Here is a 17,587-nt window from a genome sequence, read left to right on the forward strand (position 1 = left end):
GCATCATGAGTGTGCAAGCTGAGCCAGCGTCCTGACTGAGCCCATTCCATTAGCTCCCTGCACACAGAGAAGGTGGTTGTCTCAGTGGCTTCAGTGTCCCCACCCACCACAGTCTTACTGAGCTGTCACCTTCCTGTCGTTCTTAGCACATAGTGTGGCCAACACTGCAAGCTGACTTTGCTTAGGGTGACAGCAATTCCAGTCACCAGGCTGGAGCTCCAGGGCCAGGCCTAGCCTTGCATAGTTCGATGGCTCTGTCCCCAGTAACTGGATTCGTTTTGTTGTTGTTGTTGTGTTTTGAGTAGTAGAGATCAAAGCTAGGGCCTTTGCACTGAGTTGCATCACGGGGCCTCTTTTATTTTTCATTTTGAGACGGGGTCTCACTAAGCGGTACAGGCTGGGCTCCACTTTGTGATCCTACGGCCTCTGCCTCCCAGAGTGCTGGGATTACAGGTGTGCACCACCACGCCTGGCGAGCAGCGTTTTCTTTAAGCTAGTGCCCAGCTGGCGAGTCCTAGATCCCTGGGCAAATTATCCAGCCTCCCCCGTCTTAGCTGTCATCTCTGAGGTGGTGGTGAGTGTGTGTTGGGGAGCAGAATGAGGGGTCTGGGGCCTGGAAGGATGGGAGAGGGAGAGGCAAAGGCGCTCCCCCACACAGCAGTCCCCAACTGCTGGTGGCTCTAAGACAGGAGGCAGGCGGCAGCCTGCACTGCTAGCTGAGCCCATGTTCGCATCATAGCCCTGGACGCAGGCGCTTCTTGGATGCAGGGGCTTGGATACAGATGGTGTTGGGAGCAGTGGACACCAACCTCAAGGGGCTGCCTGCGGCGCTGAGGAGCCACACCTCCGGAGCCCTGCAGATCAGGCTGTGTCTAGGGTGTGGCCTACGACTGAAGGACAAGGGGCAGCCCGGGCCTGCGTTTATGCCCAGGAGGGAGGGACGCAGCCGTGACTTGAACAAGATGTATTTAGTGTGTTCAAGTGCAAACCAGTGCTGCCCCACCTCTGGCCTCCTCGACCAAAAGGGGCCTCCATGGGTTGGAGGGAGGTGGGCATATCCATGTAACAGGGTTTGCTAAATCTTTCTCCCTACAGTGGAAAGATCAAGTGGCGCCCACCTGGGGAAGGCGGGCCGGGGCTATGAGCCCTCCTCCCCTTGCTGGGGCTCTAGGACCACCCTAGGATAGGCCCAGATACAGGAGAAGGCTGCGGGTGGGATGTGAAGCCAGTCAGTGAGATTGTTCTCCAGGTATGTGGAGATGAGGTTGGAGTCTTGGGCCATGCGTGTGTCACAGATGGAATTCAGGGGCACGTGTCTGTGATGGGGGTGACAAGGTGAAACAGGAGAGAAGTACCCAGAACGGAGGGGCAAGCACCCCACAAAAAGAGGCACAGAGAGCCCCCCCCAGTGAGTGGAGTGGTAAGACAGTAAACAGAACCTCCCAGCACAGCCATTGAGATGGACACAAAGATGGATTAGGGAGCAGGAGAATGATCGTCCCACTCCAGCCTGCTCTCTCCCAAAGGCCTCTGGGAAGGCGGGGCCCTACCTGATCTTCTTGTAGCTCAGGTTCAGCACCTGCAGGCCTTGGAGGCCCAGGTGGCCGCGTGGAATGGCCTGTAGCTGGTTGTGGTCCAGCAGCAGATGAGCCAGAGAGGTGCGCAGGCCCCAGAAGGATGCGGCGTGGATGCCGTCAGCACGAAGCTTGTTGTAGGACAGGTGCAGGAACTCCGGGCCAGGCTTCATGTGTGCAAACACATAGCCTGGGATGCGCTCAATGAAGTTGTGCTGCAGCACCAGCCGCTGCAGGCCCCGGGGCAGGAAGGAGGGCACGTGTACCAGTCAGTTGTGGGACAGGTCAAGGGTCTCCAGCTTCCTGTGCAGTGTGGACACAGGTGCCAAGGGAGCTTGGGTTGGAGTGTCCCCACCTGACTGCAAGAGAGCCCTAGAACTAGCACCCCGAATCTAGGATCCTAAATCCACTCCCGTGACTGTAGCTGCCATAGCTCCTGAGTCAGGCCAGGCCTGTCATGGCTTCTGGGGCCTCCTCTGTGCCCTGAAGCTTGAGAAACAGGGATCTGGGTGGGGCCTTCTTTGTGTCCTGCAAAGCTGGTACTGTCATCCTTGGGTGGGATGCGATTGTGGGGAGGGAGCCCTGGTCCAGGACCTAAAAATCTGTCCTGTCCCAGGCCTTGGAGCCTTCTTCTACGTCCCTCCTACTCTCCTTTTGTCCTCTCCCTGCTCAGTTGAGAGGACACCCAGGTCCATGGGTGATAGGTCTGTGTCCTATCAGCCGTGTAAGTCACAGGGCAGGGAGGGACAAATCAGACTCCCAGGGACCCCATAATCCTCAGCATCCAGAGGTGCACAGGGATGCTGAAGCGAATGGTGAAGTGCAGGTCGCTGCCTTCTGTAGAGGCACTGTGAGTCCCTAATGGTTCCATGGTGGACCCCTGAGGCCCTGAACCCAGTGGAAAGAAAGCCCCAGTCCCTTCAGGCCTCCATTTGCAGGCGGAATGGGCCAAAGCCAGGAAAGTGGCTCCTTTCAGTGATATCCCCCAGCCCCTGTAGGAGGGGCCAGCCCTTAGGGCAGAGAAAAGACTTGGCAATGTGGCCTGCAGCCAGCCAGGAAAGGACCAGGGTTGACTTGTGGCCAGGCCCCACAGCGGTCGGCAGCCCCTCCCAGCTGCCGTCAGCTTTCCTTTGCCCCTTGGCAAGAGGGGGAGAGGAAAAAGGAATAATTAAACCCAAACATCCTGCTAACATTTTCCTGGAACACGAAGGATGCACAGCGACCCAGGAATGGTAGGGGGGACTGTCTGTGGACTCCCCCTCCCAGTCTGCTCCTCTCCTCACTTGAGGAGGGCCTGTAAGTGCCAGCACCCCCATTCCACTGCCCAAATCTGGGGAGTATTCTAGGCCCTTCTTGGTGTTGGGTCAATGGTGGTTCCTCAAAGATATGTGTGCTAGGCCGTGGGAATGTGACCTTATTTGACAAAATGATCTTTGCAGGTGTAGTGAAGGTTGGGGTGCAGATATGAGCTCACCCTGTATTACTTGGGTAGGCCCTGAACCCAATGCCAGTTGTCCGTATAGGAGCTGGAGAAGCCAGAGAGACATGAGCAGGGCAGAGGCTGCCTGGTGACAGGCAGAGGTGGGAGTGAGGCGGCCACAAAGCAATGCGCAACTTAGGAGCTTCCAGAAGCTGGAGCAGCCAGGGAGCCTTCGGAGGGGGCACGGCCCCCGACACTGAGAATCCAGATCTCTGGCTCCAGAACTGGGGGAGAAGCCGTGTGCATTGCTTCCGGCCCGCGGGGTCGCGCTCGCCTGTGGAGCAGCCTTAGGCCAGCAGGCCCTTCTGTTCGCGCTGCCTGACTCCTTCTGTGTCCCTCCCCACTCCTGTTGCCTCATAGCTAAACCCAGCTCTCCTGCTACTGCGGACCTGTGTAGGTCTCCTGGGTTCAGGAGGGACACAGGGAAGGCCTTGGAGGGACAGACGAGGACTAGGGTCCCCGGGAGACTGGGCTGAAGGGATGGGTCCTCTCTGGGGCTTGCAGCTCCACACCACCCTCTTGGCTGCCATGTGCCTGTCAGGGTGGTGCTCCACGGCAGGGCACTCACGATAGGTCGATCCAAGCCCGGAGTGCCAGGCGGTCCTCCTGGAGCCGGTTGTTGCTGAGGACCAGCATGCTGAGATTGTGGCAGTCCCTCACTGTGCACTCGGTCACCTCCTCAATGACGTTGGAGCCCAGATGCAGCTCCTAGGTTGGGGTGGGGGCCAGGAGTGAGGGCCTGGCAGCCTGGCCAGGTTGTGGCTCTCTGACCCATAGCTCCTCAGATGCTCCCAAGGGGCCTGCCAGAGAGCACCACCCATGGGGGTGCCCCTCTCAGGGGCCTATGTGCCTTCCACAGGTTGCCTTCACCTGAGGAGAGGCTTGCTGGCTTTTAGCCTTGTGAGTGAGTGACATTGGAAAAACTCCCAGTCAGCTGCTCTATGCCCTGCACATTTGACTGTAATGACGTCATCTCCTGTCATGGCTTGTGTCTAGATGTCCCCCAAAGCCTCATGCACTCATAGGTGGGTTTTTTTCAGAGGTGGCTGGATCTAGTGTATGTGATACTGGGATTGATTGATGGTGCAGTGCTAGGATTCAAGGTGCTAGGCTTAAGGGTACCAGTACTACCTGCCCTTGATGCTGAGTAGCCTGGATAAAAAATAAGAGGCTGAAAGTGTCTTGCTTCTGGTGGCTGTGTGCTTTTGCTGCCTTCTGCCTGTGCTGGTTTGCCAGGAGCTGTTGCTCATCTGTGATGCCCCTCTGCCATTCTACCCTGCCTTGGGGCCAGCCAAATACGGACCGAAACCTCTACAGACTGTGAGCCAAATAGACCTTTCGTCCTTTTCATTTTGGGTCCTCGGTACGTTGTCTCAGCAATGAGAGAGGTAACTAAGAGATCTCCCCATCCTGGGGCTCCTGGCTCCCCTGCAGCGAGGCTGGCAGGCCAGGAGGGATGGCCAGCAGCTGGTTCTGGTCCAGCCTCAGGTAGAGCAGGCTTTGGAGAGGCTGGAAGGCCAGAGGCGAGACATTCCCATCATGCAGCTCGTTCCCTTCCACCTCCAGTGTCAGCAGCTGGCTGAGCCCTGCAGCATGGGTGGAGGGGCACAGTGAGCTGCCTGTGGCACTTTCTGCTTTGTACCTCCCTTCCACCTCCCTAGCTGCCCAGCCCCCAGCCCCAGGGCCAGTCCACATGATGCACCCTGGAAATTGCTTCGCTGCAGGCCCTGCAGGAGGCTGTCATTGAGTTCAAGCTCCTGCAGAGAGGTGGGTAAAGCTGGTACTGTGGACAGTGAGTTTCCATCCAGGTTTAGCCGCTTTAGCCTGGTCAGATTCTGCGGGCAGAAGAGTGCGGCCAGGGTCTGTGTGCTGCTGGTCGGGGACCAGACCTTCATGGGCGTGGCCAAGAGGCACCCTGACTTGGTTGCCTTGTGTCTTGCTAGGTCTCATTGGAACCAGTCCTGTTTGGGGGCTGTCCTTTGCTCCTGCAAGAGGCCCAGGGGCCTCTGCTGCTCCCCAAGTCCCAGCTACAGTCTATGTGCCCCAAGTCACACAAGCCCTCTGTGCTGGGCACTGTGCACAGCACCACCTCCAGGGCTGTTCCCCAGCAGCTCTACCCTGAAGCCCAGTGGATACCTTGGGCCATCCAGGACTGCCAGCCCCTTGAGCCCAACCCTGGGAGAGAAGGATGAGGGGCTGTGGCATACCTTGAAGGCATGGCTGTCCAGTTTGTTCTTGCTTAGGTTCAGCCATTCCAGGTTAGGCAGCCCCAGGAAAGTGTGGGCTGAGATCGTGGTGATTTCGTTCTCTGCATACACGGGGCAGCCATATTCCGTGCTCCCTTCCCCCTGCCCTCTGCCACTCGGAACCTCACACTGTCTTGCAACCGGCTCTCCTGACTGTACTGGGTCAGGGCATCTCCACACTGCCAGCCAGGACCCCAGGGGGTGGGCCATGCTCAGTGCAGTGGGGCAGCCGCAGTAACCATCCAGCCACATACCCTTGTCACCCCTGCTGGGGGGTGGGTGCTGGAAGAGAGGGCCCACCCACCTGGCAGGTAGAGTGTGGTCAGGCCAGGGTCAGTCAGGGCAGGGACATGCTTCATCTTGACATTTCCACAGGCAACGGCTGCCTGGGCCAGGAAGCAGGAGGCTGGCAGGGAGGGCATGGCCTGCTGCGCAGTGCCCAGGCCTGCAAGCCCAGGCCCGTGCCCTCGCCTGCTTCCCAGCTGTTCCCGCCCACGGCCTCTGCTATGCTCCTTCTGCTGGGGCTTAGCCCCCAGCCTGGACTGGTAGAAGGTCCCTGGAAGAAGACAGAGGTGGTTTTCGAGGATCCTCGAGGTGCAGAGGCTTGCCAGCAACAGGCTTGGAAGGATGTGACTTTGGAGGGGTCCCCTCTTGCTCCACACATGAGGTCCCTTAGCCTGTGCCCACTGAGAATGGTGCAGGACCCGAGCAGCTGGTGACTCGCACCTGTCCAGGCCAGTCCTCACCCCTGGAGAGCCTCCTGGCTCCCCGACTCTGCACCCAGCCCCTTGTTCAGCCCCTACTCCTGCCCCAAGGCCAGTGTGGGTTACTCCTTCCTCAGAGCCAGCCCTGGCCTGACAGGTGCCCTCCAGTTGGGGGTGACGGGCTGGCTGGAGGTTCTGGTGGGTTTCTCCTTGGAGGTAGGCCATGCCTTTGGCCAGTCCAGCTGCCCATCCCCAGACCTGTCTAGGCTGCTGGTCCCAGTAATGGCTTGTGCCTGACCTGCAGAGGGAGCCAGTGTGGGTCAGGGTGTCTGGACCCCCACATGACAGGGGACCTGGCCTTCTTTCCCCAAGCCAGCCTACCTCTCAGAAGGGAGGCATCTCTTTCTTCTGCAGAGTGGTCTTGAAGTCTATCGGGCCCAGGCATGGGCTGACCTTGCCTGCTCAGGGGACACTGGGTCCTACTTCATCTCAATCCCCCAGGCCCCTAGATACAGGAGCAGGCATTGCCTCAATGTCTCCCACAGCCCGTGGTGAGCAAGGGCCATGAATGCTCCTCCTAGACGGAGCACTGCCACCTGATACCCTTTGCCTTTGGAGGTAGCTACCTGGCATCAGCTGAGTGGCCCTGAATTGTTGGAAGATAGGTAAGGCTGGAAGTCACCTGGAGAGGCTGTCAGTGACATCAAAGGAGGAGTGATAGCTCTAGGGGCCTCCCTTGTCCTTAGAGCCAGCAACCCATGGGGTGGGGGCCTGAGCCCACTCAACTGCTACCACCTACTATGCCCCTGGGCCTGGGTTGGAGCCGCTAAACACAGCACTAGCCTGTGAGACAAATGCCACACCTGCAGTGATTGTCCAGTAGCCTGTGAACCCCAACCTGTCAGCCACCCCCAGACCCTAGTAGGATATCCCATCCTCCCAGGATTTGCCCTGTTCCTGTAGGTTCTATGGAGGCCAGGTCAACCCTGGACTCAACAAAGCCTAATCCTGTCTTCCAGCCCATCCCCTGGTCTGCTGAGCCAAGACCTCCCACACTCTGTGATCCAGGCCGGGCTCTCTCTGAGGACCCTGGACCCCTCCCAGGCTGCCTGGGCACCCCAGGTGAGCAGCCCCTAGGGGCTGGTGTTCCCCCCCTCTGCCTAGCCCTGAGGCACTCTAGTAGCACGCGCCAGCTACTCACTGTCATTGGAGGACCTGGGCAGCAGATGCAAGGTAGGCAAGCTCGTGGCAGTCAGTGGGGCAGTGGGCTTGCTCAGGGGCAGCCCCTGCTTGGACAGGGCCCCCCAAGACCAGCACCCTAAAGAGCCAGGATGAGGAGCAGCGCATTCCTCATGGTTCTCATGGGTAGGTTGACGACAGAGGGCACAAAAAACTGGCAGCAGCAAACCAGTGCCAGGGTGGGTTGGGACACACGATGGTCCTACTGCCTGAGCTCCTGGCCCTATCTGCTGTGCTTGGGGCTTCCCTCTCCAAGGAAGACCACCTTCTGCCAACCAAACACCTCCCCAAGCCTTGCCCCCAAGTCCTCTCCAAGGCCTACTCCCTCCGGACAATTTGCCATCCCTCGCTCAGCTCCTCCTGTAAGGCCTGCATTGATTCTTGCTGGCCCAGGCCCAGGGGCCCCATGAATGCATCTCTGTCTCCGCACCACAGGCCTGAGGCCCACCGCAGAGCAGAACGCCCACCACAGGTAGCCAGGAGAGGGCCAGGCGCCCAGGTTACCTGGGCAGAGCCTGTGAACCTGCCAACTGTGTGGGCTCCTGCTGCAGGCACAGTAGGGGGTGGAGCCTCCCAGCTCTGGGGCTAGAGGGCGCGTGGGCAGGGCAAGCGCAGTGACTCCTGGTGCTCAAGGCTCCACTGCGAATGGGCACTGGTCGGCCTTGGCATGGGGCTGACTCCTGCCTGCTGCTGGGTGGTTCCCATCTCTCCAGGCTGCTGTTGTCTCTGTAAAACAGGGGACAGACTGGATGTCCTGTGGCACCCCCTGTTGGAATATGCATATACGAGGCACTCCCCGGGCAATGCTATCTCACAGGTACCCCCGGACAGCTCGGCCAAGGCCAGAACCTGGACGTGACTGTGCCAGACACTGCCCCAATGCTCCTGTCCCCCCACACCCTGTGAGTCACAGAAGCCCTTGTGAGACAGGGCTGATAGCAGGAGGCCAGACCTGAGGGAAAGGGCTGCTAGGTGGAGACGGGGCCAGGTAGGTACCAGTGCGCCCACGCCAAGAAGAGCTTCACACGGCCCCCAGAAAAGCCCTTGTGAGGGCACCCACCATCCCTGCTCTGGCGGCTGGCCTGGACACTGAGCAGGGTGTCCCGAAGAAGCCCCAGCCTCAAAGCCAGTGCTGAGAGCCGAGGGCGGCAGGGGTGGGGGCTAGCGTGGGGCACTGACTCCTCACATGGCTGCTGGGGCCAGCGCTGAGGAAGCTTTTCCTATAGCTCTGTCCAGTGTTGACTTATGTTTGGACACGATCTGAAAAAATGAGTTAATTGCGGGCAAGGCTTGGGTGGAGGGGAAGGGGGAGGGAGGGGGAGGCAGGAGGCAAGGGAAGGAGCGGTAGGGAAGGTGGGGCTCCCGGCTCCTTCTCCATCTCTGAGGGAGGCTGAGCCAAGTCAAGGAAGGGGGCTGCCAGGTGCCATCTTGGCGGAGCCTTTTGGTCCCGGGAGCAGCAGACGTACTGCATGCAGGGAATGGTGGGAACACTGTTCTGTAGGAGTCCCCATTCACCCTGGCAAGGGCTCGCAGCCACCCCTCCTACCTCTGCATGCAGGCAGGACTCTGGTTTATGACCTGAATTTGGGACAGTGCCACACATAGACCAGAGACAGAGACTGTCTGGGGAATGAACAAATGCCTTGGAAGCCAGGGATGAGGCCACCGTCTGTGCACCCTGTGGGTGACACAGGGTGGCCCAGCTCCAGCCTGTGCACGCGTGCTTGTGTGTGTGTGTGTGTGTGCACGCGCGCATGTGGGCGTGTGCACTCTGGGGAAAGAGAGCCCTTAGGCACAAGAGGCCTGAGGTGCTCTATGGCGACACCCCCTATCCTTCCACTCCGAGTTCCACAGGAGGGGGCTCGCCCCAGAAACCGCATCTTGGGCCTCCACCTGTCTAAGAGGTCTCTTGAGCAAGGGGCTAGGATGCTGCCTGAAGTGGGCCTGGAGATGTTCCGATGGGAGCCAGGGCGCCGCCCTTCCCCCTGCCTGCTGTGGATTCTGGAATCCTGGCCCCCTACCCGTTTCCCCTGTTCTTGCCGCTCCCCCAGGCGCTGACTAAACATCCTGCCATCTGGTTCCCATTAGCTGGGCTGGGGGTGGGGGGAAGCCTGCTCCCAGGTTTCTCTGGCATAACCAGCCTGGAGGAGGGAGGGACCCCCTCTGCTCCTGCCCACCTAGGCAGGAAGGGGCAAGGCATGGGGGCTCTCAGTTCCCTGGTTCAACCAGCCCCATGTTGGCTGGCCCCTCTGCATTGGGGGGCTCGGCTGTGGAACTGGGGGGCTCGGCTGTGGAGCTGGGGGGGGCACCTGGGAGTGAGCGGCACTCCTGTTCCCTGCTCTATCCAGTCTCAAGAGTGCCCAGCCATCTCGGGGACCTGAAGGAACCAAAGAACCAGCCTGTGGGAAGCTCAGCAGAACTTGGGACTCCCAGTGAGTCTCAGCGTTGTCCTCCTGCTCCCCTTCCCCAAAAGCTCCAGAGCAGAAGTACTCTCAGAGCCAGGCAGGGCCCCCGGCCAACACTGATCCTGAGCCGGTGTCTGTAAAGCAGGATGGGAGGGGCACTGGGATTTTCCAGGAACCAGGATGAGGCCTGGGGCTTGCTGGAAAGAGCTCTGCTATGGACTGGCCGGCTGTGTGATCTACAAGCAAAGCTCCCTTCCCAATATGGTGTTCCTAAGAAAGTTCTAGAATCCTCACATGGGCAGCCAAAAGAATCTGCCCTAGATGATCAAGGTCGCATCTAGCTGCCCACGCCTTGGATGCTGAGGACCGGGAAGGACTCCTGCCCCTTCCTCTTCTCCCCTCCCTCCATGCAGCCCAGCTCCTCACATGGGCAAGCTCTGAGCTCACATACCCTCTACACGTCAGGACTCTACTTGGTAGCCAGAAAGAGGACAAAGCAATACTCTTTGTCCCTCAAGTGTCCTTTGAACTGCACAGCTGACAGCTCCACTCTCACCAAGGGAGGACTGGATTTCTGGCCCCTGCTTGTGGTAACATAGGGACTCCATTAGCAAGAAGAAGGCTGGAGGGAGGGGTGCTCTGGCAGAGGATCTGAGGAGGGCCTTGAGGAAGGAGCCCCACAGAGATGCGGACAGAAGCGATGGCGTGCACAGGGAGCTCCAGCACAGAGCCCTCCAAGAGGAGGCCAGCCCGTGCAAAGGCCCTGAGCGGGAAAGGACTTGGCCTAGCTTTAGTTTTACCATTTACTATATTATAAAATATATAGCAGCAGGGTGGAACAGTGTTATTAGGGCACAAGGACAGGGGCAGGGGGCCAGTGTGGCAGCAGTCGAGCTGTCCAGGGGAGAGGTGACAGTGACTAGCCCCAAGTGGAGGGGTGCAGTAAGGACACCATGGGGCGTGAGCACCAGCCTCATAGTGACCCACTCTAGGAGCCAGGCTGCAGGATTGGTTGTTGGGCCACCAGGAAGGCAGTCCACGAGAGCAAGTGGGCTCAGGGCCAAGGCCAAGGAATCCTGTCCTCCGCCCCGGACCCAGAGCACCTACTACAGGCCTACTACTCACCAGTGCTTTGGACGGCCCCTGGTGGGACAGTGTTTCCAGTAGCCCCAGACACACCCTAGGAACTCCCCGGGGAGAGGGAGCAGGCCCATCCTTGAGCCTCCTACGTTGAAGGGAGTTTGTGTCACCCGGCACTGGGCCACAGTGTGCCCATCGGGCAGATGGCTTGGGCTACACGTGTGTGCAGTGATGCTCCTGTTGGCAGAGGGGTAGAGGCATTGTGCCCCTTGAGATTGGGTAAGAAAATGTCACAGCTCTCTGTGCCCCTGTTCTGTGGCCAGCAGCCCTTCCTAGAGGAAATGCATCTTGTTTTAGTGTGGTCCCAATTAGAGGGCTCTTCTGGCAGATGCTTTTGGGGGCTCAGAGACAGTGGCCCATTCAGATCTGACTCAGCCTGGGGCTTTTGTGCCTAAGACCCAGTATCCAGAGCAGGGCGGAGAAAGAGCAAGAAGAAAGCCTCTGCAGGGGCCAGAAGGGTCAGGAGCAGGTGGAGGGGTGCCCCTGGGGGTGCTGGGAGAAAGTAGCCTGCACAGAGCCCATGGGCAAAGGCTCTCAGGGCTGGGTGGAGGAGCAGGGCTGGGCTGCACGGGGACCCTTTCCCACCCTCCCTCCAGGCTGCAGTTCCCTTGTCCCTGCCCAAACTGTGGACTCCACTTGACCTCCTTCAAATGGGCCTCAGGCAGGGACAGAGGCAGCCACGCACTGGCCTTCAGGCTCGCTGGGGGAGGGGGCTGCTGGGCCAAGGGCAAGCTCGGGCCCCCTCCCCGGTTCAGCAGCCTCCAAGCGGGCATGTTCCCATGCCAGAACTGGCGCCCGCCTCTCCGGCTTCAGACGCATGTGACTCAGCCCGGCAGCCTTGCCAAGCTGTCTAGACCAGAGCGTCTCCCTGTGGAGGGGCGATCCCGCCACTGTTTCCTCCACTGACGGCCAGGATAAGAGGAATGGGGTGAGAGGCCCCCACCACCCACGCCTTGGTGTTGCCTGCAGCACAGCAGACAGGGAGTGCCTGGTCAGGTGGGGGTGGGGAGCCCATCACACACTGCATTGGTAAAGCCTGGGGCAAGGGGACAAAACAAGACCTTAGTGGTTACCTCTCCCTGTCCCCACCAGGTCACCAGTGCTTCCCAGGGCTCATGCCAGCTCTCAGAGCCAGGCTCTGTCCACAACTAGCAAATGCTGGCTAGACCCTGGGGACCCTGGCTGGCTCTAGGTGAGCTGCACAGTGTGCTTCTGCAGGGACTTGTGGCCAGTGGGAGGGGGGCAGGTGAGAGCAGCACTCCTTGGCTCTGGGTACACCTCCACTGCAGGGAGTGAGGGTAGGGCCCTCAGGCAAGAGAAGGCTGGGGCAGGAGGTCCATGGGGTACAACCCTGCTTGGGCTCCCCTAAGGAGGTGGCTTTGCCCCAGCTCAGGGACATGAGATGACAGGAAGAGGCTGGTGGCAGTGTCCCCATCCTTAACTACCTGTGACTTCCCAGGTGGTCACAGTCTAAGCTCGCCAGGCTTTAGCTCCTAGGTTTGGGGCCTCATCCATCTGTAGCTGGGAATGGGGGCCACCCGATGGCCATAGCAGGCTCACACCTGTGAGCCCCACAGTGGCAGCTAGAGAAGGGACGCCAGGAGTACATGCTTGACCTCAGGGTAGGATGAATCACATGAGCAAAAGTCAGTGTCCTTCTTGCTCCAGGACCCTTAGGTCTCAGTGTCCATGTCAAAGTTTGGGGTCCCTGTGGCCTTGAGGTTCTTTCTCCTCTCATCTGCAATACCCCTTTCCACGCTCTCCACTCCTCCCATCTGCATGAAGAGGATGCCTTTTTCAGTGGGTTCCTGGCTGGCACAGGACGTGTGGGCTGGCTGCAAGACCTGGGTCAGTGGCTTTCCAGCAGTTCAGGGTGGCGCTCAGGAGCAGAGGGGTCCTGGGAGAGGGGAGAAGAGGTAGGAGGAGGCGTAGGGCAGGGGAAGAGAGTGAGGAGGGGAGAGGAGAAGCCGGTGGCAACCCCAGCACCCCCTACTTGGCTTGGCTTGGGGAGCGGCCTGAGCTCCGGGCACCCTCAGCAAACCTCATCTCCTCCCCAGACCCAGTGCCATGATAAGCTTCTCAGCACATGTTAGGGTTCATATCTACATGCCCCCACAGCCTCCTAAGAGCGCAGGCAGGGCCTCTGGAAGATGCCCGGATTATGGGGCTCAGAGCTGACCTGTTAGGAGGCAGGGCCTGGGGGCAGAGGGGATCACCCGGGTGTGGCCTGGAAAAGTTTGTCTCCATCCGCAGCTCATGCCTGGACTCTGCTTCCTTGCTGCCAAGCCAAGGTCCTCTGCTGCACTGTGCTGCCTTAGAGCCAGCAGACTAGCAGGCAAAATAAACCTCCCTTCAACTGTGGGTGGTGGGTACTGGGTCTCTGCGATGAGACAGTGACTGAGACACCGCACAGTTGAGCTCTCCCCCTGAAATCTCTTCTCCTCTCCCCTCTCTTCCCCTCCCCTCCCCCCAACACACTTTCTTCCATTATCTGGGGCTCCCTGTCATTACTGGGGAACTTCCCAGGTGAGGGAGGTGAAGTAGAGCAAGGCCCCCAGGGGCCTTAGCCTCTACCATTCTGGGGCCTGATAGGCGCAGCAGGAGCGGGACTCGTCGGGCATTGGCTTCCTCCAATCAGTGTTGTCTACCCAAGCACCCTGGCTCCAATTCTTGCTTCAGCCTAGGGTCTGCTGCATAAGGCAAGCGGGAGAACTCCAAGACTTGCTCTTGTCCTGATGTCCTTCAAAGTCCTGTGATAGCCCCTTGCTGTAAGGCAGGGAGCCAACTCTGTGAGCCCAACTGCTTGCTTATACATTTCTAAGCCCACCACACAGCTCAAGGGGCCTCATACGCCTCCACCACCCGCCCACCCATCACAGGGCCCATGCCTGACAACTGCTCTCATTTTCCAGCTCATTTGCCAAGCACTGACACGTGTGGCTAAGGCCTTGGTGGGACACATAGCCAAGTTTCCCCCATGATCAGGATGCTGGCTCGTGCTGCGTGTGATGCCCAGTTCTGCCCAAAGCCCCAGTCTCCCCCTGCAACACCTTCTGCAGCTCAAAGCATCTTTACACCCCCAGGCTTCCCTCAGTGTCTGGGCAGGAAAGTCCCTTAGCAAACTGCCTGATCCCTTCAGCCCTGTAGACTCAGGGGCTAACAGGAAGGGACTGTTAGCCTCCACAGCTCCATGCACCTCCCTGGGATTGCACACCTCCCAAAATGGGGAGTTCCCTTCCAATCCAAGCAGCCAGCTGGTGTTCAGACAGTGCTTTCTGGGAAAAGTGCTTCCTTGTGCTGCGCTTGAGGCTATGTTTCCAGAAGCTTCTACCACTGGGCCTCTTAGTTTCTTCTCCCTGAGAGGCCCATCATCCTCTGCATACCAACCCAGCTTCCAGACTTTCCACTGTAGGACGCCTGGGAGGTGCCAGAACTTGGGGTGTGCAGGCAGGGAGGCTGCAGCCTGCTGCTGGTCTTCAGCAGCCGCCTCTAAGAGCTGGGAGGGCCAAGAGCTCCTCCACGCAAGGGCATGGCCCTCACAACCTCTCCAGATGGTGTTTGCCCCTTCTGGTCCTGCCAGCCTCTCTGTGCCCCACCCCATGCCATAGACAGAGCTGCTGAGTTGGGGGAAAGAGGGCTTAGTGTACTGGCTCCTTGGAACTGGGTGGAGAAGTGAGCTTTTCTTCCAGAATACACAGGGGCTGGTTTTTTCCCCATTCTCAGAAGATATGGGGGGAAGGCAGCCACACTGCTGTGGTTTTTCCCGCCAAATTCCCTAGTCCTAGGAAAGATCCACAAAAAAGCCCACAAGAATTTGAATGTCTGGGCTGGGGCTGTAACTGAAATGAAATTTTCTACAAAGAAAGGAAAAAAAAAAACAAGAGAAAGAGTAAAAACAAAACCCCTGCAGCCACCCAAAGCCCCTTCCAGCCCCCTTCTTCCAGCAGGGCCCAAGGCAGCTGCCGCACAGAAAGTAAAAGGGGGCCTTCTTTTCCGAAGCTCCCATCAACTCAACTTTGGAAGCTCCATGACCTCAGTAGAAATTCAAATTCCAAATCTTTCCATGAGGAACCCGGCCCTCCCCACTCCAGCTGGGACTGTGTCAGGGCCCCCCAAGGCCTGGCAGAGTCCCTTCCTGTTAGCCCCAGAATCCTGCCCACGCCGGCCTCCCAGGACCCAGCAGAGCCATCAACTGGATCATCTTCGCTGCTCCTTGCCTCCAGGAGGTGGTGGGCAGTGCAGGGAGGTCAGACAGAAGAGAGAGCCCCCTATGGCTCCTTCCCACCTTGTCCAATCAGCAGAGCCTACGGTTGGGGGCACTGGAGTTGTGGGGGAAGCAGGACCCAGGCACTGGGCCACCCCGGCCGGAGCTGGACTGGGGGAGGAACGAGAGGGGGAGCGGGCAGACAGGGCCCAGCATGACAGGAGTGAACATTTAATGGTGTTTTTCACCTACCAGTACCGTCCCAGGCATCTCATAGGAACTGTCACCTCATTCCACGTAGGTGAGTGCTGTCACCACCCCCGTGAGGGGAAGGCAAGGAGGCACAGAAAATTAGGTAGCTGGTCCAGAGTTACACAACTTAAATTCCCTCCAAGCACAGCTGGTCGCGGGAAAAGAGAGAGCCGCCCTGGGAGGTGGGGCAAGGCAGGAGCGCCCCCTCCCGGAGGAGTCTCGCCTCTCGGTGGCGATCGTGCTCCCCTTCCCGCCGCTAGGGACACCGCCAGCGCGGCGGGTAACAGAGAACCAACCCCACCAGTTGCCTTCCCGCCTCCCCGCCTCCGGGCCCTCTGTCAGCAGCGGACTGCCCTCTGGGTGGGGCCCGGGCGCATGCGCAGACCGTCGACCGAGCCGCTGTCCAATCGGAAGGCACGGTGGAGGGGAGGTGGCCGCAGCCGCCTCGGTAGCCGGGTCCCGCCCCGTGGCGCGTAGGCGGAGGGGGGGGGACGAAGAGAGCACGAAGCTGGCGTATGATTGGCTGACAGGCCGCGAGAGCGTACCGGGAGTGGGCGGAGCCGGCTCCAAGCGCGAAAGATGGCTGAGGTAGCTGCTGTCTTGGCTTCTGGCTCTCCCGGCGATTTCTGCGAAGACGACGGTGACAGCCGTGTGTTAAAGGCGGCCTTGGAGGTGTTCGGGAAGCTGAAGGTGCCGTGGGCTCAGGGGGCCACCCAGAGGGCTGGGGAGCGGGCAGGGCCCTGTGAGAGACGTGCACAGGCTCGCCACCGAGACGGACGACGCCACTCCGTCCCTGTCGTGGGTCCCTGCTGCACTCTCTTTCCCCCTGCAGCAGGCGGCATCTGTCATCTTCCCTCCCCGAGATGATCTTCCCTTTGCCCCGCTGCAGCCAAACTCGGTGGCCTCTTGCCCTCCTTCCCCTTTCGCTCTGCCTAGAGACCAAGTGTGGATCTCCTGTATCCTCTGCTGCCACCAGAGCCCAGAGGGGTCCGCTTACAGGCAGCAGGCAGCAGACTATGGGGCGTGTGGTGGTGAGGGTGAGGGATCTCAGCTTGGCACGATTGAAGCAAAGCCAGAGGGGTGCTGCAGCAGACAACCTGCTCTGTCTGGAGGAAAATGCGTGCACGAGCTAGGGTCTCGGGCACGCGCTGGCAGAGTGGCATTGCCAGCCTGCAGTGACTGGCTTCCTCATTAAGCTTCGGACGTTGTTTTTATTTGCTTAGGACCTGAACTGCCCTTTGCTGGAGGGTCTATACATCACAGAACCAAACACGATCCATGAACTGCTGTGTACGCCTTCAAAGTACCGCTTAGAGATCCTGGAGTGGATTTGTACACGGTAACACCCGTGGGCATCAGCAACCCCCAGCCTGCTGAGAGCAGCTGCCATGGGCCATGCAGAGCTAGTTGGCCTGCCTTGGCACCCTGGACTGGGCCTCTGCGAGTTCCTCTCTTGTACTACAAGTTTGGAGGTTCAGGGTTAGTAGGGACCTGAGAAATGTTCCATTTCAGTATTTCTGTGACCAGTGAACCAAGGCTCAGCTCGAGCATGAAGTTCCTCTTGGATCTTGTGGCAGAGGGTGGCCCACGGGGCTCCAGCCTGGCCCTGAGCTCAGCAGGTGGCTCTCATGTGGCAGCAGTTGCCAGCCCCTGTTCCGTGACCGCGCTTTCCAGCGCTTTCGGTCAGGGTGGTGGAGTGGGTGTTCTGCCTGAGCGTGTATGCTGGGAGCAAAGCCTGCGTGTGAGGCAGAGGGAGTGCCCCAGACACCCTACGGAATGTGTGCTCTTCGGGAACAGCACGTCCCTGAACCGGGCGTCCCTCAGGGCTGAAGGCTGCCAGGGACAGAGAGGCCCCAGGGGCCGGTTCCTCAGGCCTGAGCACTTCAGGAAGCTGCTGTGTTCTTTCCTCTCGTGGGCAGCTAATTTTCTTTCTTTTTTTTTTTCCAGAGGATTTTCTCTTCAGTTTTCGTATTTTTTGAGGTATTTTTCTCTAGTAATGACATGAAAGATGAAATGACATGCACCTAACCTAAAATAAGCCATTTGAAAGTGACATTTGGTCACATTTAGCACCTGTACAGTAAGCCCCTCTAGGTCGTGGTGCTGGGCTCTCCAGCTCCCTCAGCCTCACAAGCTTTGCTGTTTCCCTGCAGGATCTGTCCCTCTATGCAGGACAAGTTCAGCTCACTGAAGGGGGCCCCGGTGGAGGCAAAGATCCAAGGTAGGATGGATATGACATGAGGACACTCTAGGCATTCCTAAGAGTGCTCTGGCTGCTTTCCGCAGGACTCATAACCTTTTTCTTTTGCTTAAGTCATTTCTTGGTAGAAACTATCTCTAACC

General features: G+C 59.0%; 1 protein-coding gene across 2 annotated transcripts in view; it reads left to right on the plus strand.

Moving 5' to 3' along the window:
• The window catches only part of Haus7 (HAUS augmin like complex subunit 7), a 37,266-nt gene that overhangs the window by 2,629 nt on the left and 17,050 nt on the right, over positions 1–17,587 (plus strand). For both annotated transcript variants that reach the window (XM_004645150.2, XM_023705324.1), the window contains exons 2-5: positions 9,592–9,675; positions 15,775–15,934; positions 16,468–16,583; positions 17,398–17,465. In XM_004645150.2, the coding sequence (XP_004645207.2) occupies positions 9,592–9,675; positions 15,775–15,934; positions 16,468–16,583; positions 17,398–17,465 (428 nt within the window). The remainder of the gene's footprint in view (positions 1–9,591; positions 9,676–15,774; positions 15,935–16,467; positions 16,584–17,397; positions 17,466–17,587) is intronic.

This window comes from Octodon degus, unplaced genomic scaffold (genome assembly GCF_000260255.1).
Source record: "Octodon degus isolate 3935 unplaced genomic scaffold, OctDeg1.0 scaffold00218, whole genome shotgun sequence".
NCBI classification, from domain to species: Eukaryota; Metazoa; Chordata; class Mammalia; order Rodentia; family Octodontidae; genus Octodon; species Octodon degus.